Consider the following 26,650-nt stretch of genomic DNA (forward strand, 5'->3'; position numbering starts at 1 on the left):
ACTGAGCGCGCGAAAAGAAGTGAGAACAGAAAAGTGAATCAGATGAGTTCTTTCTCTTAATGCAAATAGGGCTTGGGTTAAACTTAAATCTTAAATGGGTTAGGTTTTTTAAATTAAAATGTTTTTGGGTCAAAATATATAATTAAATGTAATTTAAAATATATTTAATAAAATTTTGATTATTCGTTGCATCGAAGAATTGTGATCCTTACATTGAAGACTGAATTTTCGGATAAAGAAAATTGAATTGAAATTTCTACATTTTTTTGATATATTTATGTTTTTTTATATAGTTTCTACAATATTTGGCCTTATGCATAACCTTATAAAATAAATGTTAATTAGTTTAATTTAAAATATAAGTTTATTACATATTGACTTCATCGGAGAGGGATATTGTTAATCATACACATTGTTATTCACATAGACGGAAAAATTTTGATAGTTTATTTTAAACAAGTCATCAAATTGTGTAGCCAAGTTAGAAAAATCAATCGATTGCGGGTCATGTCTTTCATAATTTGTTTTTGGACATTACCTTTAAAGAATCTATATTCAAATTGGAAAAAAAATTGTATCACAAAGATCAAACTCATTGTTTCTTAAACAATAAGAAATCGTTCTACTAACCAAACATGTCAAGTGTTTGTTAATCGGTGCGATTAGTAAAAGTTTCAAAACTACGAATGAATAAAAATAAGATTCACAATTTCAAATATCAGTTACGCCTAATATGAAATGTTCTTCAGAGATATTAATCATATATAATCACTATATTTTTCGAGATCATCAATATCCATTGTTTTCTATTATTATTTTTTTGGTAAATGTTCATATTTGTGAGATAAGTAAAAATAATTATACCACTACATAAGATCACTATATCTCATACAACCAATTTCATGTAAAATTTAACTTTCCTCATATACATAAACTCTTACCTTATTATCATTTATCTTAAAAAATTATTAAAATAAGAAATCGCAAAATATTTGAAGTGAGAACTACAATATTTTTAAATTGTGTAGTGAAATTGTATTCATAAAAACGTTCAACATGCAACTATATATAAATACCTCTACCTTATATTTCTACAAAAAAATATTTTCACGACTTAAACTCGTGACGTGTTAATTCACTGGTTGCTCCAAGACTCCTCTTAATAATATAGTAGAAAATAAAAAATATACCCCCAAATCCTATCCCTTTACAACCCAGCTTGAAATACGCCTATCTCCCTCTTATATCATTTTTTCATCTTCTTCTTCTTCAACTAGTTGAATGTTTGAGCAATGTCTCGAGGGACTGATCGGTTACTGAAGAATTTGAAGCAATTTACTGACCTTCAGTACAAGTACTTCACTAGCCGCTATGGACAGCAACTCATTGACATATTCGAATTTCCAATAAAGCTTGTTCTCTCACCTATTACACTTGCTTATGACATTGCCGGCTCTGCTCCGAGGGGGTTCGGTGTACCTGAATTCATCTCTAAGCTGTCTTATTCGACCATCTTTGTAAGTTCACCGCACTTTCTTGTATGTAATTGGAGAAGTGTAACTTTCTGCTTTTTTTACTTAATGGGTCGTAAAGTGTTTGTTTATATGTCATTGAGAGGCTGTTAATGGGATAGTATGTTTTATAGAATTTCTGAACTGGGTCTTCATATTTATGTTCATGTTTCATTGAAAAAGGCCTTGAATGGGGAAGGTAATTGTCAGTGTTTTGTGAACTGGGCTGTTAAGTGTTTGTTTATATGTTACTGAGAGACCGTGAATGGGACAGTCTATTTGTTAGCATTTCTAAATTGGGTCTTCAAATGAATGTTCATGTGTCACTGAAAAGGCTTCGAATGGGGGAGCCATTTGCCAGTGTTTTATGAATATGAACTGGGTTGTTAATTAAGTTGGAGAAGTGCAACTGTCACTGTAAGCTCACCACACTTTCTTGTCCATAACTGGAAAAGTATAATTATCTGTATTTCTTCCTGAATTGGGTCTTTATATGTTCGTTCATATGTCGTTGAGAGACCATGAATGGGACAGTCTATTGTTAGAACTTCTGAATTGGGTCTTCAAATTTATGTTCATGTTTCACTGAAAAGGCCTTGAATGGGAGAACCAATTGTCAGTGTTTTCTGAACTGGGGTGTTAATTAAGTTGGAGAAGTGTAACTGTCAGCATTTTTTTTACTTAATGGGACATTAAGTGTTTGTTTATATGTCAATGAGAGACAGTGAATGGGACAGTATAGTTGTTAGAATTTCTGAATTGGGTCTTCAAATATATGCTCACGTGTCACTGAAAAGCATTGAATGGGGAAGCTAATTGTCAGTGTTTTCTGAACTGGGTTGTTAAATGTTTGTTTATATGTTCCTGAGAGACCATGAATGGGACAGTCTGTTTGTTAGAATTTCTGAACTGGGTCTTCCAATTTATGTTCATGTTTCACTGAAAGGCCTCGAACGGGGAAGATAATTGTCAGTGTTTTATGAACTGGGGCATTAATTTAGTTGTTCATATGTCACTGTAAGCTCACCACACTTTATTGTCCATTATTGGAGAAGCATAATTGTCTGCATTTATTCCTGAATTGGGTCTTTGTTCATATGTCACTAAGAGACCATGAATGGGACAATTTAGTTGTTAGCATTTCTGAACTGGGTATTCAAATATATGTTCATGTTTCACCAGAAGGCCTTGAATGAATGGGAGAGTCTACTTGTTAAAATTTCTGAACTGGGTGTTTAAATATATGTTCATATTTCACTGGAAGGCCTCGAATGGGGGAGCCAATTGTCAGTTTTTTATCATTTATGTAATGGGGCGTTAATTTAGTTGTTCATATGCCACAGAGAGGCACTGGGGAAATCTAGTTGGCTTTTTTTATTTTTAAAAAAATTCTGAATTGGGTCTTCAACTGGTTTACTCATATGTCAACTGTGAGGCTATAAATTGGAAAGCCTACCCTTTTCTTTTTCCATTTTTCAGAACTGTGTCTTTAAATGTTTGTTCATATATCACTAGGAGCCCATGAATAGGAAGTTTTTTTCCAGCATTCCCTGGATTGAGTCTATGTAAGAGAGGTGATGGCCTGAGATTAATACAAGGACTTTTAAGCTGAAAGTATTTGTTCAATGAAGGTTACTCCTAACAGAGATATTTGGTGTTTTACTGCAGGTGGTGGCTACTCTGGGTACTTATGACATTGCAATGGAGCTCGGAAAGAAGGTGATCAGCCAGAGGTGCCCTTATAGTCTCAGCTCATGTTTACTTTTTGTTAGAATTTATATTCCTGAAGTTGAAGTGTCTTAAATTAGAAATAATGAAATTGATAAATCGTCCATGTCAAAAGTTTTGTTTTTTTGCTGATTTATGCACATTGTGCGTAAAAGGTCATCGAAAGATTTATAAAGGTATTGGGGCCACTCCATCCATTACCTTAAGGAATAGGTTTGGATGCTCACATTCCTTCATAGGTTTGGTGTGTCAATCCATGTTTTACTTTACAATGGACTATGAGCTTGAAAGATATCAGACATTTGTTTTCTGTGCTCATTGGTGGTCGCGTGTCCTTATGCAAAAGCTGATGTGGTAATCACAAATTGAAGTGAAAGCAAGAGAGCATCTTATTTGTCCCTACTGAGGGGAAGCTGAAATGCTTGTTAAATTTATAGTCAACTGGCATGTCTTGACATGTGTAGTTGAAAGAAGATGCTTGGTTCATTGACTGCAGGGACTGCCAGACATGCAGTGGATGGCAGGCGTTACAGTGCACAATGTGCAAAGGATCAGGCAAAGTGCATTACCAAGTGAAAAACTATACATTGAAAAGGTTGGTAATCATTGATAGACTTGTGCTCTTGCTGTTAAAATGAACATCATGTTCACATTTTATGTATTAATCCAATTTCTTGAACAATATTGTGGTCTTTGTCATAGTCTAAACTGCAAACTCTTAAAAGATACACTGAGGTGCTTTCACCCCCTTCTTCTCCCACGTCCTATGTGACTGTTAAAAACACACTCTAGTCTTCAGGTTTTTTATTTCGGATTTGGCAATGACAGTAGCTCGTGTAATTGCTGTTGGTAGCTCAAAGTGTCACCATCATCATGTTGGTGTACTGAGCCACCTCCTTCTTGTTTTATGTTATTAATCATCATAGTTGTGAAAAATCATAAATTACTCTAGGACAGGAAGATAATGTCAAACACACTGAATATTTATATCTATTTAAAGCTTCCAAACTACTGCTACAGGGGAGAAAAAGCCACAGCTGAATCCATTGCTGATGCGATAGCTGATAACAGAGCTGAGTTGGTGCACCTTCCTACCACAGTGGACCTTCACTTGCCACTGCCATCTAAAGAATGTCCCAGTTGTGATGGATCGGTGAGAACTGTTTTGGGAAGTTATTCAATTTTCATAATATAGCTTCTTAAAGGCTGAAAATGAACTGAGTGAGTCATGCCGGTAGTTCTTTTGGCTTGAGAAACTATCCAAAATGCCAAGGTAAAGAAAATAGAGTTTCATTCGTTATGGAAAGCCAAGTTGAGAATAGGGCTTATTGAATAAGTAAAGCCAAGCCTAACCAGAAATCAACTTGGCTCATGTTATTTATGTGGCATGTATATGTATTTTCATTCAGTGTTGTCAAAGGCTCGGCTGAAGCGTGTTAAGACCTGAAGCGACGAACAAAACATGCTGAGCACTTTGCCTCGCTTAGTGGGCGCTTCGGTGTAGTGATTGAGGCTCCAAGGCATACTTGATACTTTTCCCTACCAATGAGTGTTATCCTGAAGAGGCAACATTAAACAATTGATATTTACTTTATCTTAATTTCTTTGTCCATTGATTTGTTATTTGTGCTTCAGAATTACTAGTCTTTGACTACACATATATTATTGTATTTTTTCTTTATGCTTAAATATCTGACTGACCTTTAAGCTTTTTTGTACTTTTCGCCTTTGATAACACTTTTTTCATTTGATTTTAACTGTATTTTCCTGTGCTTCTACTAGGTAATAGGTAATATTTGTCAGATGATATTGACTTCGAAGACGACTTAAAAGCACCTAAGTTCAATCACTTAGGTAAATAGGCTGAATCCTGCTAAAGAACCCATAGCCCTAGCTCATGAAGATAGTTTTCAGATAATCTAGAACTAGACCTTTATCTATAAACCTGATTTGAGCTTTGATATCACCTCGATATGCACGATGGAAATCTAGCACACCTGAGTAGACGTGGAGCTCATCCTATTATTCAGTAATCTTGTTAAAGAGAGGCTGTTTTGATACTATATCAATGAATTTGAACGATGCATGATGCTTCCTTTTCATCTGGTATGTTATGAGTTAAGAACTGTATTTCTTTCTTGCACACACCAGCTTCATTATTTCCTTTAGTTGGATTTGTGTCAATTGTGTTAAAGATGGATGCAGTCATTATGCTTCACATGATCTTTCATATCCACCTAGGCCTGGTCTTAACTCTTAAGTAAGAACTGTTCTCCAAACTTTTTGAAACTTTAGCAATGGCTGTTGCTAATGATACCACTTATTCTGCAGGGTGTGATGAAATGCCCGGAATGCAAAGACAAGCTGCAAATAAGGATATCTGCAGATGATGTGAGTTCTATCCAGTCTTTACTGTTCTTTGTTCCAATTTCTTTTTCTACTGTTTAAAAACCATTGAGGTTTTTTTTTTACATTAAGCTAATATATTTACCATTGAGAGTTATTTCTAACATCATGCAAATATATTTGGTACTATTTTAGAATCATAACGGCAGTGACTTAGTGGTCAATGAAGTGGGTGCAAACTGCAAACCTTAGAGACCATAGTTCAAATCCCCGTAGAGGCAAAAAACACTACATGCTCATCTCCCATCTTCCCTAGCCTTGACGGACAGAGTTACCCAATACATGTTCTTGTGAGAGGTATCCGTCGGAATAGTCGAGGTGCAGGCCCGAACGCCACCATTATTAACAAAAACAATAAAAGGAAGAAGAATTCTAATGGCAGTGGATTTTACTTCTCAATAATTTTTTTAAATGCAACTTCCCGATCTTTTCATTTTCTAGTCATTTCATAGAAACAGTGTGTGATATTTTGATTATAGTTTTGACACTGCTTAGAATTCTAGTCATAACCCTTTCCTACTCATGCTAAGACTTAGAGACTGTGAAAACCTGCAACCTGTCAAGATGTCTGCTTCCATAAGTGAGGAGTTTTATCTTGACAAAATATTTCACTTGGTTCGCTCATCCATTTCATCTGCCTCTAAATAAAGTAAAAGTGTATGAACAAGAACGATATCTATGCTTAATTTCTTCGCAGTTGATAGATGTTCATTTAAATGGTTTCTCTGGGCATAAATCTGTTCCACTATATTGATTAATGCCGTTGAAATGGAGTATGGAAAAATATAGGTATCTGCAAACGAGAGGAAGTAGTCAGTAATGAGTCACAAAAACGCATCCATGGGGAAAACCTAGAAATCTAGTGAACCAGGAATCATTTTCTACACTCTGGAGTATGGTAAAGAGGAATGGCAAATAAAATGAGCACTAGATAATGTCCTTTTTCCCCATTTGTATTCTTGATGTCATGAATTTCCATTCTAGGAAGAATTTCTTTTCCCCCTTTTCTTTCAGTTTTGATTTACTTAGTCATTCTCATGTCTGTGTAATCTTTCAATGCTACAGATTATGGAGCCTCCTTGGAAAGCTTATAATATCATGAGAAAGATGGATTATCCTTACGAGGCTAGTGCTTTGTCATCCGTGTTTCTATTTTGTCGCAATGGATAACTGCTTACTATAATATGGTTTTTTCACTGCATCTCGTCCATCATTGCTTGATTTATTTTTTTTGTTCGATATGTCAAAGGATGAGAGGAAAGATTCTCATGCTGTTGGGAAGTGGGACAAGGATTTTTAAATAAAGAAGAATTGATTTCCTTCCTATTTTTTATGGAGAATGGGTTCAAGGGAAATATGTTTCTTCTTTCTAGTTACTTTTCCTTTTATATGACAGCCAAATTTGGGAGAGAAAATTCTCATTTTCTATTCATTGCCTACTTCCCAATAGCTGTCAGTGATCATCCTATTCACCAGATTGTCTTGCTTATAAGTGTGTGGCTTCTCAAATATTTTCTATAGAAAAGTCAAGTATAAGAAGCCCCTTACAACTTTGCACTTTATCATTTTCCCTCTTCTTTACTGTTACAGCATATTGTTGATAGTATGAAGGACCCCAGCATTGCTGCATTTTGGTTGCTTACCTTGCCTCAGATTGTGGGTGGATTTGAATATGATGATGATGTCAAGAAGAAGATTTGGTGGCAATATAAGGTTTACTTTTATCTTATGGTTGTCAAAGACGGTTTTTTTCTTGCTATTCATAATTGCTCTGTTATTTTGAGAATGTTGAGCATTTTACAGAGCCCATAACACATGCTTAAATTAAATATCTGTAACTTTTGAACTCTGTTAGTGCACACATTGAAACAGGAAATAAAAAGAAGAGGCAAACTCTATATTAATCAGATAAATGTGCTCACCCTATTTCAAGTGCACCAGAAACAAACTTGAACTGGTTAGCAACCTATTTAACTTTGATTATTATGGAAGTTACTCACATCAGTAAAGGATGAGATGCTAAAAAAAAGGAAGAAACTAATTGTTAGAATAGAAATAAGTATTTCCTACTTAGAATAGAAATAAGAATAGGAATAGGAATAGGAATAAGAATAGGAATCCTAGTTGGAAAAAGATTCCAATGTAGTGTCTATAAATAGGGTTTCAATGTAACTATTTAGATACACAATTCAATAATATTTTTCGTATATATTTCTCACATGGTATCAGAGCATTGGTGAGAACAAACAAGTCACCGTATGTCTATGTCAATTTCCGGTGACTGTTGGGTCTGATTTTGTTATACTTTTTTCTTTCTGTGGGTGTTGTGCGAAAACCAACACCACCACGAGGCTCGGAAAGCCCCCGCGACCAAACCCCAGCCAAAACCACCGGAAAACACCACCCCACGCGCTCTCACGCGCCTATCGGAGGTGGCAGTTTCCGGCGAGATCTGTCTCACGCGCCGGCGCGTGAGGGCTTTTCTGATCATATTTTTTTGAGATTTTTTTGACAGTTGGGGTCGTCCAGCCAATCCGACCAGGCCCATACTGTTTTTGACCAGATCCGATCGCCGGAATTAGAGTTCCAGCTATTTCCAGGCAGTTTCCGGCGACTTTTCTTCGAGATTTGAATTTTCCGAGACAAATTTAGCATAATGTCTTTTGGGTGTGATGTTTTTGGTTCCAAAAATATGGGGATTGGAAGTTCTAGCCCTATAATCACTTCAGAACTTTTATTGGGAAGTTCAAACTATTTATCTTGGGCTTCCTCGGTTGAGTTGTGGTGCAAGGGTCAAGGTGTCCAAGATCACTTAACGAACAAGGCTTATGAGGTAGATGTAAAGGCAAAGACTAGTGAGGAAGATGCAAAAGCCAAAGCACAATGGGAGAAAGTAGATGCTCAATTATGTAGTCTCCTATGGCGTTCTATTGATTTCAAGTTGATGCCCTTGTTTCGCCCATTCCAGACGTGTTATACAGTTTGGGAAAAGGCTCGTGCTTTATACACTAATGACATATCTCGATTCTATGATGTGATATCTCGATTGACCAACTTAAAGAAACAAGAATCCGATATGTCTACTTACTTAGGACAGGTACAGGCAGTCATGGAGGAATTTGACACATTAATGCCAGTTACTACGAATGTGGAAAAACAACAAGAACACAGACAAACATTGTTTCTAGTTCTTACTCTTGCTGGACTTCCTCCTGATCATGATTCTGTACGTGATCAGATTTTAGCTAGCCCTACAGTTCCTACAATCGATGAATTATTCTCTCGTCTCCTTCGTCTTGCGGCACCTCCCAGTCACAAGGTAGTTTCATCACCCACTGTTGACTCATCTATTCTTGCATCTCAAACCTTTGAAAAGCGTACATATCAATCTATGGAGAATCGGCGAGGAGGAGGGCGTTTTGGGAAACCTCGATCCAAGTGTAGTCATTGTCATAAGCCTGGACACACTCGTGATATATGTTATATTTTGCATGGTCCACCACCCAGTTATGATCCTATTGTTCTAAAGGAATATAATGAGTTCCTTCGAAATCGCGCAAGTAAACAGACATCTCCACCAGTAGCATATGGTGCTCAACCTAATCAACCATCCAATAATGCTCATATTGCTCAGACAGAATATGATGAGTTCCTTCAGTATCGTGCAAATAAGCAAACGTCTCCACAAGTAGTTTCGGTTGCACAACCTGATGTCTCTGTTGCGGGTAATTCTTTTGCTTGTGTGTCGCAATCTAGTACTCTTGGAACATGGGTCATGGACTCTGGGGCTTCTGATCATATCTCTGGTAATAAATCACTTTTATCCGATATTGTTTATTCACAATCTCTTCCAGCTATTACTTTAGCCAATGGGATCCAAACCAAACCAAAAGGGGTTGGAAAAGCCAAACCCCTATCTTCTGTCACCCTAGACTCTGTTCTTTATGTCCCTGGTTCTCCTTTTAATCTAGCATCTGTTAGTCGTTTGACGAAAGCCCTACATTGTAGCATAACTTTTTTCGATGATTTTTTTCTCATGCAGGACCGCAGTACGGGACAGATGATTGGAACAGGACATGAATCACAAGGCCTTTACTATCTTACCTCTTCAAATTCCTTAGCAGCATGCTCCGTTACAGATTCCCCAGATTTAATTCACAAACGTTTGGGACATCCGAGTCTATCCAAACTGCAAAAGATGGTGCCTAGTTTGTCTAGTTTATCCACATTAGATTGTGAGTCGTGTCAACTTGGGAAACACACTCGTGCTACGTTTTCTCGTAGTACTGAGGGTCGTTCAGAGTCTATTTTTTCATTAGTTCATTCTGATATTTGGGGTCCTAGTAGAGTCAGTTCCACCTTAGGATTTCGTTATTTTGTTAGTTTCATTGATGATTATTCAAAATGTACTTGGGTTTTCTTAATGAAAGATCGTTCTGAGTTATTTTCTATTTTCAAAAGTTTCTTTGCTGAAATACAAAATCAGTTTGGTGTTTCTATTCGTACTTTTCGTAGTGATAATGCCTTAGAATACTTATCCTCCCAATTTCGGGAGTTTATGACTCACCAAGGCATTATTCACCAGACTACTTGTCCATACACCCCTCAACAAAATGGTGTAGCTGAAAGAAAAAATCGGCATCTTATTGAGACCGCTCGTACTCTTCTCCTTGAATCCAATGTTCCATTGCGTTTTTGGGGAGATGCAGTTCTTACGTCTTGTTATTTGATAAATAGAATGCCCTCTTCTTCTATTCAGAATCAGGTTCCCCATTCCATACTGTTTCCTCAGTCACATCTCTATCCTATCCCTCCTCGTGTCTTTGGGAGCACATGCTTCGTTCATAACTTAGCCCCAGGAAAAGATAAATTAGCTCCTCGTGCCCTCAAATGTGTCTTTCTTGGTTACTCTCGAGTCCAAAAAGGGTATCGTTGTTATTCACATGATCTTCATCGATACCTTATGTCTGCTGATGTTACATTTTTTGAGTCTCAGCCTTACTATACATCTTCTGATCATCCTGATGTCTCTATGGTCTTACCCATACCTCAGGTTTTACCTGTGCCAACCTTTGTGGAATCTACGGTTACTTCTACATCTCCAGTTGTAGTGCCACCACTACTAACTTATCATCGCCGTCCACGTCCAACCCTAGTCCCAGATGATTCATGTCATGCGCCAGACCCTGCTCCTACTGCGGACTTGCCTCCTCCTAGCCAACCGCTTGCACTTCAAAAAGGTATACGATCCACTCGAAATACTAACCCACATTATACCTTCTTAAGTTATCATCGTCTATCATCACCCCATTATGCATTTGTGTCGTCTTTGTCCTCTATTTCCATTCCTAAGACTACAGGTGAAGCACTTTCTCATTCTGGATGGAGGCAGGCTATGGTTGATGAGATGTCTGCTTTACATAAGAGTGGTACTTGGGAGCTTGTCTCCCTTCCTGCAGGTAAATCTACTGTTGGTTGTCGTTGGGTTTATGCAGTCAAAATTGGTCCAGACGGTCAGGTTGATCGACTTAAGGCTCGCCTTGTTGCCAAAGGGTATACTCAGATATTTGGGCTAGATTATAGTGACACTTTCGCTCCTGTGGCTAAAATTGCATCTGTTCGTCTTTTTCTATCTATGGCTGCCGTTCGTCATTGGCCTCTTCATCAGTTGGACATTAAGAATGCTTTTCTGCATGGTGATCTTGAGGAAGAAGTCTATATGGAGCAACCACCTGGTTTTGTTGCTCAGGGGGAGTCTAGTAGCCTTGTATGTCGATTGCGCAGGTCACTCTATGGTCTAAAACAGTCTCCTCGAGCTTGGTTCGGGAAGTTCAGCACAGTAATTCAGGAGTTTGGCATGACTCGTAGTGGAGCTGATCACTCTGTGTTTTATCGGCATTCTGCACCAAGTCGATGTATCTATTTGGTTGTTTACGTTGATGATATTGTTATCACCGGTAATGATCAAGATGGTATCACCGATTTGAAGCAACATCTCTTTAAGCACTTCCAAACTAAAGACCTTGGCAAATTGAAGTATTTTCTAGGTATTGAGGTTGCTCAGTCTAGATCAGGTATTGTTATTTCTCAGCGCAAGTATGCCTTAGACATTCTTGAGGAGACAGGGATGATGGGATGTAGACCTGTTGACACTCCTATGGATCCGAATGTTAAACTTCTTCCAGGACAGGGGGAGCCACTTAGTAATCCTGAAAGGTATAGACGACTTGTTGGAAAGTTGAATTATCTCACAGTGACTAGACCTGACATCTCTTTTCCTGTGAGTGTTGTAAGTCAGTTTATGACTTCCCCTTGTGATAGTCATTGGGAAGCAGTTGTTCGTATTCTGCGATATATAAAGTCAGCTCCCGGTAAAGGACTACTCTTTGAGGATCAAGGCCATGAGCATATCATTGGATATACAGACGCTGATTGGGCAGGATCACCCTCTGACAGACGTTCGACATCCGGATATTGTGTTTTAGTAGGAGGTAATTTGGTGTCGTGGAAGAGCAAGAAACAGAATGTGGTTGCTCGATCTAGTGCAGAATCAGAATATCGAGCAATGGCGACAGCAACTTGTGAGCTAGTTTGGATCAAACAGTTGCTGGGAGAACTAAAATTTGGCAAAGTTGATAAGATGGAACTTGTGTGTGATAATCAAGCGGCTCTTCATATCGCATCAAATCCAGTGTTTCATGAAAGGACTAAGCACATTGAGATTGACTGTCACTTTGTCAGAGAAAAGATACTCTCGGGAGATATTGTTACGAAATTTGTGAAGTCAAATGATCAGCTTGCAGATATCTTCACCAAGTCCCTCACATGTCCTCGTATTAATTACATCTGTAACAAGCTAGGTACATATGATTTGTATGCACCAGCTTGAGGGGGAGTGTTAGAATAGAAATAAGTATTTCCTACTTAGAATAGAAATAAGAATAGGAATAGGATAGGAATAAGAATAGGAATCCTAGTTGGAAAAGGATTCCAATGTAGTGTCTATAAATAGGGTCTCAATGTAACTATTTAGATACACAATTCAATAATATTTTTCGTATATATTTCTCACACTAATAATTGAATTCTACTTCCTAATGCCACTCCTCTAGGTAGTGCACCAGAGAACTTCTAAGTAACCAATGCTATCCAACCAAAATCCAAAGTATACCTTTTTTTTATTTTTGTCTTCTGGCTTCCTATATCCCTAATGCTAAAAAAAGAGTTTGCAAGATTGGAAGGGGTAACACAGAACTCATCGAACTCAATTTATACCAATTACTAACAAAAATTTCAAACACAATTCACTCTATTGGTAGAATGAAGTTTGAGCACAAGTATACACAGGAAATTTCTGAACTTAGCAATAAGATTGAAAGCTAAGTTGTGCGGACTCTTCACTTTCGATGCAGCACCCGTGTCCGATTCTCCAAAAATACACTACTTATGGAGAATCCAACATGCACCCGTCGACATTTTTGAAGAATCCAAGCAACATAAATTGAAAGTAATCTATGGAATCTTCTCAAAATATCCAAGTTCAAGTCACGTGATTTCTTTTGGTTTTCTTTTTTAATGCTCAAAAGTAAATTTTGGAATCAGCTTAACATCAAGAGAGTTCATCATCTAGTTGATTGTGAATCTAGGACTTGTACATAGAGCTACATACCTATGCCCTGTGATCAATGCTATTCTCTCCCTTCTAGTTTCTGCGGCAACCTTTCCTTTTTAGTCTGTTCCTATAAGAATGACAACTTTCTAAATTAGGAAATGATTGAAGTTATACTTCCAATTTTACCCTTAATGAGAAGATTTTATAGCCACACATGTTATGGAATGTTTAAAACCACAGGCTTCTAAAGCCTTATAGCCACACATATCGTAAATGTTGTGACATGGTTATGATCATAGGTTTCAAAAATCTTCCTTTCTTAAACTCCATTCCTATTCAAACTTTGCCACATAAATTGGAATGGCGGGAGTTCAATTTTGTGCTGTTTGATTTTCAAGGATGCTTCATATTCTTTTTCTTTCTGTGGAAACGTGCTTCATCTAAGTTCACTCTGGTAAAAATTGAACAATGATATATTGGTAAGGAACAGTGGCTGAGCCACGTGTAAAGAAGGGAATTCAATTGAATCCCCTTCATCCAAAAATTACTCTACGCAATAGGATAAAAGCAATGTTTCTATATATATATATAACTTTTCGAATCCCTGTGAAAAAAAGAAGCTTCCAGTGTAGTGGAAAATGTAGATAAAAAATCATTTTTACATTTTTGACTCTTTGTTATAGTTCATGGCTCCATAAATGGCAAAGAAGTTAATGTTTCATAATCATATATGTTCTATTCAGATGATTATTTTATCCCAAGATTCCTATGCAAAGATTAACTGTGGTAGAGTTTCAACCTAAGTCACCAGTCAGCCTTATCCTATTGCTGGGTTCGGATACAGGAAGTCAGGAACCCGTTTGCTTTATTCAGATTTATCTACAAACATCCGCCACTCCATGTCAAGTAATCAGGTCTTTTATTGACATCTCTGTTGTTTTTCCCATCCTCTTCCCTCCTTTTAAGGATTAATGTATCTCAATTCCCTTCAATCTGCATAATCAAAGTTCTTTTAGCTATGGAGGAATCTCACAATACGAGTCTTGTACAATTGGCTGTGACATTCAGAGAAAAGCCATTTCAACTGTTAAACTCATTGAAGAGATGACTTTTCAGTTTTCGTCTATGATTATAATGAAGTTCTGAAGTTGTCTTCTTGTTGAGAAATTAGCATTTTCACAAGTAAAATATATTGACAAAAGACAACATATAGATCCAATCTATTCAAACTAAATTCATCGGCATCTGCTTTTATGAAAAATGACAGATGACATAGACTGCCTTATTTTATTTCATCTTTTACCTATTTGAGGGTTTCACACAGTCTGGAAGTCTAGAACACTTGTGAGCCAGATTTCGCTGACAGCTTATGTAGTCATGTTTGCATTCCAGGAATCTATGCGATATGATCAACTTCGAGATGTGGTGGCCAAGAGAAAACCTGGATGGGAGTATTTGCAAGAAGTATGACATATTTTTTTTGTGGTAAATATGTCTCAATAATAGCCAGATCAACTTTCTTGACTAAATTATCTTACAGGCCTTGGTCTCTATTGATCCCGCCCGAGCAAGAGAAGATCCTGTTATTGTGAAGAACATTCCTTACTTCAAGGCAAAGAAAGCTCTGGAGGCAGAAGTCATGAAGCTTGACCCTCCGCCGCGTCCTCAAAATTGGGGGGTGTGTTTTATCTTTGCTAGAGTTTTGTACTATTTCTGGTTACATTATTGTTTAAATGCCCGCTATTTTCTGTATGGTTCATCAGTCTGTAACCAACAACCTATCTAAATCGTGAAGTAAAATTGGAAAGATGTTAGAAGTTTATCTTGGAGTTATTGTGAATAACCATTGTACATTAGATGACTTGTTTTTCTGACAAAGTCCCCTTAAAGAAGCTAGCAAAAGACAGGAAAGCTCTGCTTATATTGGCTGTCTTAAGTGTGTATTAAAATTTTCTCCGCATCTTAGTTTAAGTGATTAATTTGGAAGGCAGCATGCTGTTGATTTGTCAGGAAGTTCTCTCTTGCTCTTCTATTGTTATTGTTATTTTCCTTATTCATATGGGATAATACAACCATTTGCAGGAGTTGAACCTTCCATTAAACGCATCTTCTTGGAGTGAGAAGGACCTCAAAGACCCAAAAAAGCTCTATGAGATGACAGTTCTTCTTAATGCACAGAGAGAAATTTCTGAAAAGATGCTGGATGCTCAGTGGGAAGCGAAATGGAGAGAAGAAAAGGTTGGCCCAGAGATTTCTTTTCCTGAAATGTCAGTAGAAAGTATAGAGAACTTCTAACCAACCCAACTTGTTTAAGACGAAGGCTTAGTTGCTGTTTGTCTAGCTATGAAGGGAAAAAATGTCGTATGGGTTTCTGACTATTTTTTAACCCTGTTCATCTGGACAAATTTGGCATTCTCCCATAAACATGGACACTTTAGTTTCCCTCATGATTTTACTGATAAAACTGCTAGGATAGAATTTGATGTTCTTGTTCAATCACAGAAGCACAAAAAAACATATTAGATGTATGGCTCCAGTTTCATTAAAAAAAATTCAAAGATCCATAAATGTATGCGGCTTCTGAATATTTTTTACCCGCTGTCTGCTTTGGTTTTTTGCTGGCTTTGTAAAGTATGGTTGGGTCAATGTTTTAAAGAGTGTCTAGACATGCAGTCCTCAAGAGGTCATTTGGTAGAGTCTATAAGAATAATGCTAAATAGAGTGTATTAGTAATGCTTAGTAATGTTTGCATTGATTATACATAGATTTCTTATGCTTTGTTTGGTTTGGTGTATTAAAAATAGCATGCATTGCATAAAAATATTTATTCACAAAGATACCCTTCACAATTATGGCGGAAAAGATGTAATTTTAGGAGCAATGGGGTCTTTAACCATGCTAATGCATGCATTAAAACCCCTTGCATTACTAATACCTAGAAATCCATGGTATTTGTAATACACACCTTAATGCACAATAGAGTGTATAATGATACATAGCATGAAAAAATATACCAAACAAGATATTACTAATACACAGAGTTAATGCATACATTACTTTTGCTAATACATTCTACCAAACGACCCCTTAAAGCTCTATCTCTGGAATGCAGATGACTGACAATACTGTATGTGTGGTACGGGTACCAGCTTTCTCTGGCATCTGAAACATGCATCTTGATTCATATTTTTTGTGTGATTGAACTAACAATTATTTCATATATTTTCCCAATATCTTTTGTTGGACAAATAAACATCTATATTACTGATATTAGTTGCTGATATGTTTTCTCCTCTGTGATCGTCTGTTTATATCTCAGCTTAACAAAATGTTGGAGGAGAAGGTACGACCGTACATTCAGAATATCGACAATACTGTACTTCCTCAACCTATTGTTATGGAGTCAGAAAGGAATCAGGATCAAAAGGTACTTTTGCCTCTTTGAGAATTTTTTTTTTTTTTTTTTGAATCCTAAGTACTGAAAAACCATATTTACAAGAGAGATTAGATACAGAGTATGCCAAAAACTAATCAAACCTAAATGGTATCTAGCACATCTTGGATTGATTTTGTATCCCCAGAGTACAATTTAGTACACCAAAAGCAAAGTAACAAAATACAATTTAGCTTAATCTTTTGTACTGAATTGCACCTATCCTCAAAACATCTATCATTTCTTTCTTTCCAAATTGTCCACCATATACATGAAGGGATGATCTTCCATCTCTCTCTGATACTGGCTCCAGCTCCCGCTTCCTCCCAGCCAAAAAGAGTATTGCTTGACATTGCCCATGCTATGCCTCTAAGATTGATGAAAATCTTCCATAGCTGATCTGTGATACTATAGTGTAGGAACAAGTGATTTATTGTCTCAGTTTCCTTTTCACATAAAAAAAATCTTGAGCATAGTGATATCCTCCTCTTGATCAAATTCTCATGAGTTGGGAAAACTTCTTTAGCTAGAAGCCAAGTAAAACATGCAACCTTATAAGGAATCTCAGTCTTCTTCCAAGGCCAAAAAGTATTCATTGGTTCTATCTGATTCAACAACTTATACCTTGAGCTGACTTTATAAAGTCCTTTAGGGTGTCCATTCCACCACAAACAATCTACACCTTCTTGCATCCCCTGAAAGCTCTCTAGTTATTTGAATAGTTCAACCACTCTTGGGATCTCATATCCCATCCTTGTTGAGTCCACATCTCAGCTACTGTATTGTGTTTATCTTGGGCAAGGTCAAAAAGATCTGGGAACAGTTCTTGCAATGACCTTGTCCCAATCCATTTATCTTTCCAGAACCTGGTCCTAACTCCATTGTGCACTCTGATCATTGAGTGTTTTTTAAGAAAAGGTCCGAAGGCTCTGATGGATCTCCACAAACTGACCTCATATGGAGTGGTGACCTCCTTGGATACCCAACAATCTTCTTCCTCATACTTGCTTTTTATGACACTACTCCATAGGGTTTAAGGCTCTTGTGCATATCTCCATAGCCATATGATCTTCAGGGCTTTGCACTGGTGTTTCAGATTCCTGATGCCAAGCCCACCAGCGAAACCCCTTGCCAGCGAAAGCAAGATGTTGCCTTCTGGGTCTAGCTCATTGCATCAGGCTTGCCTAGTGAGAGTTACCTCTCCTGTGTGGTTTGCAAGCTATTGCATAGGCGCGGGGGTTTTAATCTGTGCACACCCAAATTAATTGTGCACTTCACTTTGTAGCTTTTTGTTTCATGTCCCATAATCCGTTTTCTAAAGCAGTCACTTAAAGAATATATATTAACTTTATGTGCAGAGAAAGCATGGACGAAGGAGATGGTGGTTGTTCTGATTGTATTTGCTTTGCCAGTACAATTGCTACTAGACTCATGGGAAATCTAATGCTTATAGCAGCTCTTTATTTTTTGTAGATTGCACAAGTCTCTTTCTTTTTAGTTTTCCTTCCCCTTTATGTTCTTCTATTCAAGTGTTTGTTGTACGTTGCAGAGAGAAGTTGTCCCCCCTATTTATCTTATGTCACCATACAAAACAACAAATGTTTAAGATTATTATTAAGATTCAACAAGTGGTTGATGGGGCTCAATTCACACTTTGTTTTGCTGTTGTTTTTAAGTGGAAAAACATAGACGGCTTTCAAAGTTGGCTAGTATTTTCATTCGATAGAATGACCCGAGAGACCCTTATACTTGTTTTGATTTGTTATCGTGATCCTTCTATTCCAACAAGTTTCATCCAGACAAGTGGTGGCGGCAAATTGGCAGGTTGAAAATTGGTCAACATAAAATGAGTAATGATTCAACCCATCCATATTTCATATGGGTAAATGAATTGGGTAACAAATGGGTAGGGTAAAATATAAGTTTATCCATATTTACCCATATTTTCATGAATAAATAGTACTGAACTTTGGAATTCAACTTGGAGAAAATATTTTAGTTTTTTTTTTTGATGAAAAATGGTAGAAATACTTTATTTAGTTTTATTGTATTATAGAAGTCAAAAAAAAAATCCTATAACTTTTCAATATAAATAAATTTGTGTACTAACAAAGGTAAAATATTCTTAATTTCCAAGTAAATAAATATTTGCATTTTTGGAGTAAAATGTACTTAATGCACTTTAAGCAATATCAATACTAATTCATGCTTTACAAATATTTGTTATCCAATATAAAATTAAACAAATTAAAAAATAATTATTATTATTTAAAAATAAATAATATTTTTTTGGTGGGCACCTTTTTAATTATAGAGAAGAATAATTAGTTTTGCTGAAGAACATAAAAGAGAAAAGAAGTTGCAACATTTTTAGTGATATCATGAATTTTAAGTGAATAAAGTTGAAAGTTTAATCAATTTGACTAATTCATATTTTACTCATGAATACCCATATTTTTATGGGTTGAATATGAGTTTGAATCATATTTTATTCATGTTAAAGATCACTCACCCAACCCATTAAAATATAGATAGATTGAGCGGATTACCAAATAAGCTCATTTTACCAGCACTAATTCAGACAATTACGTATAAATGTTATTTAGGTGATCATCTACAAATCATGAGGTAGCTAAGCTTGGTAGGCGATAAGGTGAACCTTAACTAATTTTAGTCCATTATTAACGATTAAGAGAAAAATATAAGAGAAACTCTAAATTCAATCTAATAGCCATTAAATGCGGAAAATAGGAACAACACCCCCTAAAACTTGAAAGTATGTAGTGTGTTCACTCTTGAAACTCACTACAAACCTATTACAATGCTGGAAATATTGTTTCAAGCTCAATCCTAAATTCAAACTAATAGCCATAAAATGCGAGAAATAGGAACAACATCCCTAAAACTTGAAAGTATGTAGTGTGTTCGCTCTTGAAGCACACTACAAATCTATTGAAATGCTAAAAATACTGATCCATGGTCATCTTGACGCATTGTTGATCATGTTCAATTTCAATTCTTGAACTTTGACCAGTAACCGACTCAAGTGACTGAACCACTCCTCCGAGCCCCTTGGGCCTGGAACAAACTATCCAACTAAGTCATAAATCAACTTTGAATCTATTGGAATTGTCAAACTTCAATTCTGAGCTCATAAATTTCAAATTCCTACTTTTAGATTTCCTTCTCTGATACACATTCAACTGCCTCGAAAAAATCATGTCACTCATTTCCACAAGTCATAAATCACATTTTAAACCTATGAAAAATATCTTTTTAGAGGAAAGGAATCCTAGCCCTCTAAATAATTGAACGGATCTTTACAATAGTTTTTACAAATCGACCCCCAAAAAAGATTATTTTAAAATTAGAAAAATTAAAAAGGTATAAAATATTTTTATTATTATTCCTAAAAAATGTCACATAGAAAACATTCCACATGGCAGGTGTGTGTATACCACTTCCCTCGGATTGCATCATTTAGAGGATAAAGACTATCAAATAGTCTAATTTATTCCGATCAAGTTTAAGGATGTTTATAATAACTGATAAGTATTCCGCCTAAATGATATAATCATCTTCTTTTAGTTTATACTAGGTAATTTAATTGCGCTTTGCGCGGGCATAAATAATCTTTCTAAACTTTTGAATAACTTTTCCAATGATGGAAGAAAAAAAGTAAATTTTAGTAGGTTTTAAAAATATTTCAATAGAAATTAAATGATTTGACATTATCACATATCTAAAGAATTGTAAATATATATTGAATGATTAAAAATATCTTGAGATCTAATCATTTTTATCTTTTACATAATTTATCATAATATATGTTTGATGATATAATTGTGTTGTTAAAACTGAGTGATTTTTTATGTAGCGATTAAATATAGTTTTTCTATTTTTTTGTACATGAAAAATATAGAATCTTATAATTTTATGGTTAGAATAACTCCTTGTGAAAAAAAAATTATGTAAAAGGTTTTGATAATCAATATTAGTTATAAATAAGTTAAGTCCGTTAAAAATGTACACCACAACGATATAAATAAATTTTTTTAGAGACAATCTATTTGTCTGAGGTCAAACGTTCACTACTTTTCGTTATTGTTACTTTGTTACTCTAACAAAATTTATAGAAGGAGAAAAAATAATTTGAAACAATAGCAAAAAAATATTGTTGACCCTTTTAGAAATTAATTCTATATTAAACTGCTGCTTTGAAGACTCTTCTAGATGCTTCATCAATGCAACTTTACTATTTTTTTAGAAATATGCATGTATAATTGTTGCATTATGAAAGCACAAGTAGATCAAAATGTTGGATTCTAAAATCATGTTAAAGAAATATTCTCGAACATTAAAAATTAAAAATGAGTCTAAAACATACTTTTAGTGGCGACTATTATAGGCATTAGCAGCGACAAATGTTGCCTTATGGATATTAGCAGCGACTAATGTTGCCCCTAAAACATTCTTTTAGTGGTGACTATTATAGGCATTAGCGGCGACTAATGTGGCCACTAAAACATTCTTTTAGTGGCGACTGTTATAGGCATTAGCGGCAACTAATGTGGCCACCAAAACATACTTTCGTGGCGACTATTATAGACATTAGCGGCGACTAATAGTCACTAAAACAGTCTTTAGTGGCGACTATTTTAGGAATTAGCAGCGACAAATGTTGCCACTAAAACGATCTTTTAGTGGCGACTAATATTACCACTAGAACATACTTTTCGTGGCGACTATTATAAGCATTAGCAACGACTAATGTTGCCACTAAAAAATTCTTATAGTGGCAACTATTATAGTCATTAGCGGCGACTAATGTTACCACTAAAGTATGCTTTTCGTGGCGACTATTACAAGCATTAGCAGTGACTAATGTTGCCACTATAACATACTTTTAGTGGCGACTATTATAGGCATTAGCGGCGACTAATGTTGCCACTAAAGTATGCTTTTCGTGGCGACTATTACAAGCATTAGCAGCGACTAATGTTGCCACTATAACATACTTTTAGTGGCGACTATTACAGGCATTAGCGGCGACTAATGTTGTCACAAAAACAATCTTTTAGTGGCGCCTATTATAGGCATTAGCAACAACTAATGTTGCCACTAAAACATTTTTTAGTGGCGACTACTATAAGTAGTAGCGGCGATTAATCTTGTCACTAAAACAAACTATTAGTGGCGACTATTATAGGTATTAGTAGAGACTATTATGGATATTAGCAGCGATGAATGTTGCCACTAGAACATTCTTTTAGTGGTGATTTTTATAGGTATTAGCATCGACTTATGTTGCCATTAAAACATTCTTTTATATATATACTAGTAAAATTACTCGCGCCTCGCGTGAAATTTTAATATTACGAAATTTATAAAATAATACTTAAAACATATTAGTCATTTAAAGTAAAACACTACAAAGAAAGTGATAATTATAACATCTTATTATTTATTTTTCAATCAATCATCTTTAATTTGATTTTATAATTTATCATTTTGCTCCAGCAAGTGTTACTATTCGATATTTTTGAGGAATCAAATGCATCAAATGGTAATATTAAATATTCTAATAAATAAATAATCGTTGGTGTAGAGATAAATAAATAATCGAGTTTACTAAATGCATAGTGTACCCTTACAAAAATGATTCCCCTATAATACCCGAGGTTTAAAGGAATATATTCTTTCATGATAGGACAATTATATTCACCAGTTTATTGATACAAAAACAACGGTGAAGTGAGTCACTCAATAGGAGCAAAGTATACGAATGTTTAATTGTGCAAAAGAAGAAGAAGAAGTAGTTCAAAATTTTTGTTCTTTTAAAATGAGAGGAAATCTCTCTATTTATAAACAACAAAGGGTAGTGTGAACAAATATTTATTGTGCCTTATCAGAAAGGTCACAGCCCTTTCGGAAAGGTCACAATCTTTCATAAAAGTCACAACTTTTCATAAAAATCGCAACTCTTCATAAAAGTCTCAAGTCTTCAAAAAAGTCACAACTTTTCATAAAAGTCACAACTTTTCATTAAAGGGGAAGACTAGTTTTGGAAATAAATAAATTAAAATTAAGGAAATCCTGAATTCTGGTGGCGCCACGTAGACGGGCATAAAGTTCTCTTTTATATATATATATGATATGATGATTGTATATTTTCTTCCATTACTGACCGATCTGGTGGTCTATCAAACATATATACACATAATAAATTAAATAAGATGTACAAAATTGAAAATAAACGAAAGGAATAACAAAGTAAAATGACAATCTGTAATTTATTTCACCATATACTTAATTACAAAAATCATCTTCAATGATGGTATACAGCATAGTTTAAACAACAGAAAGGGAAATAAAACACTTAAAAAGTTAATTATTTCCTTGTTGTTGGTAATCTTCTTAATATATCATTCTCTACGAATTTAGTTAAAATAAGAAAAAAATATATATATTAGTTTATCAAAAAGAAGTTACCAACCCATGTTTTCTAAATATATTTTATGTGAACGCATGCATGCATAGAATATTAATTCTATGCATGCGTTTGCGTTAATTAATTTTAACTATTTGTGCGTCCACAATTAGTTATTCTTTGACAACCACGTCTATAAGGATTAATCTTTGACATGCGGTTGCATTGATAATAAGACGCACCACGTTGGTTGCATGGAATATTATTGGCCCTCAACGCTCTATAAGCGATGTGATCGCGCGAATCGAGTGTTCTACGGGCTGATTCGGATGGCATCATCATCTCTTCATCCTCATACAACATGTCTCCAACATGTCCAATGTTGTTGTCATTGCTCCCTTGGACATTAAAGGCCATGGTGGTAGAGTCTAAGTGTGAGAACGATGACTCTGCTACCATAGCCATAGCCAGGGTTAACAGGAGCACGACCGCCAATCTTGACCTAGTAGCCATCTTTTAGGCCGGATTGTAATGGAACAATGTGTGAGTGCGATGGAAAGAGGTGTGAAATCAACTCGATCGAGAGTTTTTTTTGTTTTGCTTCTTCTTTTTTTTTGTGGATTTTTTTCTATCTCCTTTCCTTTTGAGGTGAAAGATTGGGAAAGGAGGAAGGAAGAGTGAAGGTAAAGAGGAAAGAGGGTGAAGTTTATTGTTGTGGCATGATGAGTGTTTTAAGTTACAAACTTGTGGTTTGGGAATTTATGTGATGTAGAGTAAATCACGTAAGTATAACGAGGTGGCAAATGTGCAAGTATGGGCTAAAGGATAAATTAATGGGCGGTCTCGGTTCTATTGAAAATATCAGTAAGATTCAAAACGATAAATGTAAAATATTCATAATTGGAGAAATCGAGACAAAATATAAATACTCAACTATGGTCCTTTTATTTTTATTTACCTTAGGATAATTTGAGTGCATTTATATTTTTAGCATAATTAAAGCTTCATTGGACATATATTATTTCAATTAAATGATTTTTGTATAAAGAATCTACTAAAGTAACCACTCTTCTTTATGTGTATGATGTCCCTAACATAATATAAATGAAGCGCCACGTCTCTTTAAACTACTTCATGGATTACCTAGTATAAATTTTCTCTATTGAAATATATTTTTATGAATTTAATTAACCTTCCTAAGTTATTGACCTACGTGCTAAAGCCCTGTCAAGAACTTGTTCACAGTTAAATATTTATAGATATTTAAGTAAATTTCCTAACACATTATAAAGTTTGAATAAAAAGATAGTAAATTTACATAAATTCGTAGATTACATTGTAGATTTTGACCAATAACACCATAGATTGCTAATCGTGTTGTCATCTTTTTCTAGGTTTTCTTTTTACATGGCACATGATGTGTTCATTATTTTTGCCTTTAGGTAAAAGCTCATGGCTTGACCCCCTTTTTCCTATGAAACCACATTCTTTTATCAAATCTAGAGCATGACATTTAAAATGATAAATGGGGCTCCTTTGTTTATTGTTCTACCTTTTTCGTATTAGTAATATTGGAGCCAAAACGAAAGTAAATAACAAGGATCCAATTTTCTTAATCTCACATGTAATGATTTGAACATATTTTTATAAACGTGATTTGATTTATTTTAAACTTTAGTATTTGGCTCTTACTTCTTGTTCTTAATTTCTCCTCTTTTGTGAATTATGAATCCTTATTTATAGTTGTAGGAAGTGGTGTAGTTGTGTGGTTTGATTGATCGGTTTGAAGATTGAATTGCCAAACACATTTATTCAATGACAAGCTCCAATTTGATTGGTCTGAACATGTCATCTGCACACTTGACATGATTTCATTGGTTCATTTATTTGATATGGAGTATCACATCATTTGACATATGATATGATTTCAACGGCTTATTAACTTAACTTGGATTACCACTTCATTTGATACGTGATATAATTTTAATGGCTCATTTAATTAATAAATTACCACATTATTTAACACGTGACATAAATTTGGACTTTAAAATGGACTGATAACTATTTGAATTTTAGACAAATAAAGTGGGCTCATCTTTTGTAAAATGGACTAGCCCAATATGTTTGAGATTAGACAATAAATCCAATTATATTAGGGAAAAACACACTTGTACTTAAAAAAGGAAAACTATTTATAAGCGGCTACCTTCCTTATTTTCATACCTTCGACTTTTAACTATTACTTTTTGATATCATCAAAAAGAAAAATGCAGTGCTTCAGTGAACATACTACTCAGTTACTCCTTGATATATACTCTAATGGCATCAAGGAGGAAGATGCAATGTTTTAGTGTAAAGACTGTTCAATTATTACTGCTTGATACTATCATAGTTATAAATATCATCAAAGTATATAGATACCAATAGCAGAAGGTTACATACATGTAAATAGTTTGGGCTGTGGTTTCAATCAGAATAAATATATTGGATTATGTCCAATTTATATAGTTTTTCCATTATATTATTTACATGGATACTGTGACCTTTTTATCACAATCCAAACTATTTGAGTAGGGAATGAATATCGAACCCTACAAATTAATATCTTTTTAATCTCAAGAACCCAAATATATGTCTCATACTATCATTGTTAAAGATCAAATAAAAATAAAAATTTCTTTTTATAATAACACATACATACACAATTATTTGGTTTACCGACAGCAAGAACTTTTAGATTTTGCCAAATTGTCAATATTAAACAATTAGTCAGCAGTCAACATATTCTATCGTCCCCACTTCCAAATTTAATGCATATACACGTTGAACTTAAACTTAGTAGGTACGTAAAGACATTTGAGCATAGTCGACAAAAATAGATATGAAATTATAACTCGTTCAATTTGTTTAAGTTTGAGTTCATTAATATATCCTTTTTTTGATTCGTTCAAATTCAATCAAATTTGTCTATTTACTACTATATATAAATATATGAGTCAATCAAAAATATATTAAATTCTACTGAACTCGCAAAATCTGCGTTGGCACAACAAAACAAGATGGAAGAGGAAAAGAAAAACCTCGTGGTCACGTACACTGTTGTGTGGCTGTGACCTGTGGGTGGAAAGTTCTACTTTAAGTTGAGATATTTTCTTCTTGTGAACTAACCAATACCACATATTTGAGAAAATGATTTTTTTTTTTTATATACTATTTTGGGAACTATTTTTTTCTCATTTGATATATGTATTAAAGCTTTGATTAATTCAAATTCGTAATATATAGGACCTTAATTTGGAGGAAAGTATTTCGTATCAGTAATTTTTCTATACTTCAGTCTCAAACCTGAAACCTCTTATTAAGAAAGCAGCTGCCTCATATATTGCAATACATTATTTGGTGGTTTTTATATTCTTTTCTTTACGAAAGCTTTTCATCTTCAACTATTGTGAAGGCTTTTGCAAACTATCATTCTTAATCTATTAAGTTAATTAGTAAACAATAATGTTCATTACTAATTAATACAGTAT

At 35.0% G+C, this 26,650-nt stretch overlaps 2 protein-coding genes across 2 annotated transcripts; one reads left to right on the forward strand and one right to left on the reverse strand.

Annotated features, from left to right (window-relative positions):
* The first annotated feature begins 1,222 nt into the window (after nucleotides 1-1,222).
* Nucleotides 1,223-18,157, forward strand: LOC125811716 (uncharacterized). Its single transcript, XM_049491252.1, has 12 exons — nucleotides 1,223-1,517; nucleotides 3,180-3,244; nucleotides 3,736-3,834; nucleotides 4,260-4,392; nucleotides 5,571-5,630; nucleotides 6,711-6,770; nucleotides 7,236-7,358; nucleotides 14,650-14,721; nucleotides 14,798-14,935; nucleotides 15,340-15,495; nucleotides 16,577-16,684; nucleotides 18,049-18,157. Exons 1-12 carry the CDS (start codon nucleotides 1,293-1,295, stop codon nucleotides 18,082-18,084), a joined length of 1,275 nt encoding a protein of 424 aa, XP_049347209.1. The 5' UTR covers nucleotides 1,223-1,292; the 3' UTR covers nucleotides 18,085-18,157.
* Nucleotides 18,158-23,267: 5,110 nt separating this feature from the next.
* Nucleotides 23,268-23,633, reverse strand: LOC125811931 (protein RALF-like 19). The gene has a single exon (XM_049491475.1). The coding sequence runs from the start codon at nucleotides 23,631-23,633 to the stop codon at nucleotides 23,268-23,270; it is 366 nt and encodes a 121-aa protein (XP_049347432.1).
* Between the last annotated feature and the right edge of the window lie 3,017 nt (nucleotides 23,634-26,650).

The sequence above is a fragment of the Solanum verrucosum genome, unplaced genomic scaffold (assembly GCF_900185275.1).
Source record: "Solanum verrucosum unplaced genomic scaffold, falcon-dt-bn FXZP01000238.1, whole genome shotgun sequence".
Lineage (NCBI taxonomy): Eukaryota > Viridiplantae > Streptophyta > Magnoliopsida > Solanales > Solanaceae > Solanum > Solanum verrucosum.

What these genes read in the sequence shown, in the direction of transcription:
- LOC125811716 (XM_049491252.1), top strand. Translation starts at nt 1,293, where the DNA reads ATGTCTCGAGGGACTGATCGGTTACTGAAGAATTTGAAGCAATTTACT. An exon ending in AAAAACTATACATTGAAAAG is followed by an intron (nt 3,835 to 4,259) that starts GTTGGTAATCAT and finishes CTACTGCTACAG; the next exon opens with GGGAGAAAAAGCCACAGCTG. An exon ending in TAAGGATATCTGCAGATGAT is followed by an intron (nt 5,631 to 6,710) that starts GTGAGTTCTATC and finishes TCAATGCTACAG; the next exon opens with ATTATGGAGCCTCCTTGGAA.
- LOC125811931 (XM_049491475.1), bottom strand. Translation starts at nt 23,633, where the DNA reads ATGGCTACTAGGTCAAGATTGGCGGTCGTGCTCCTGTTAACCCTGGCT.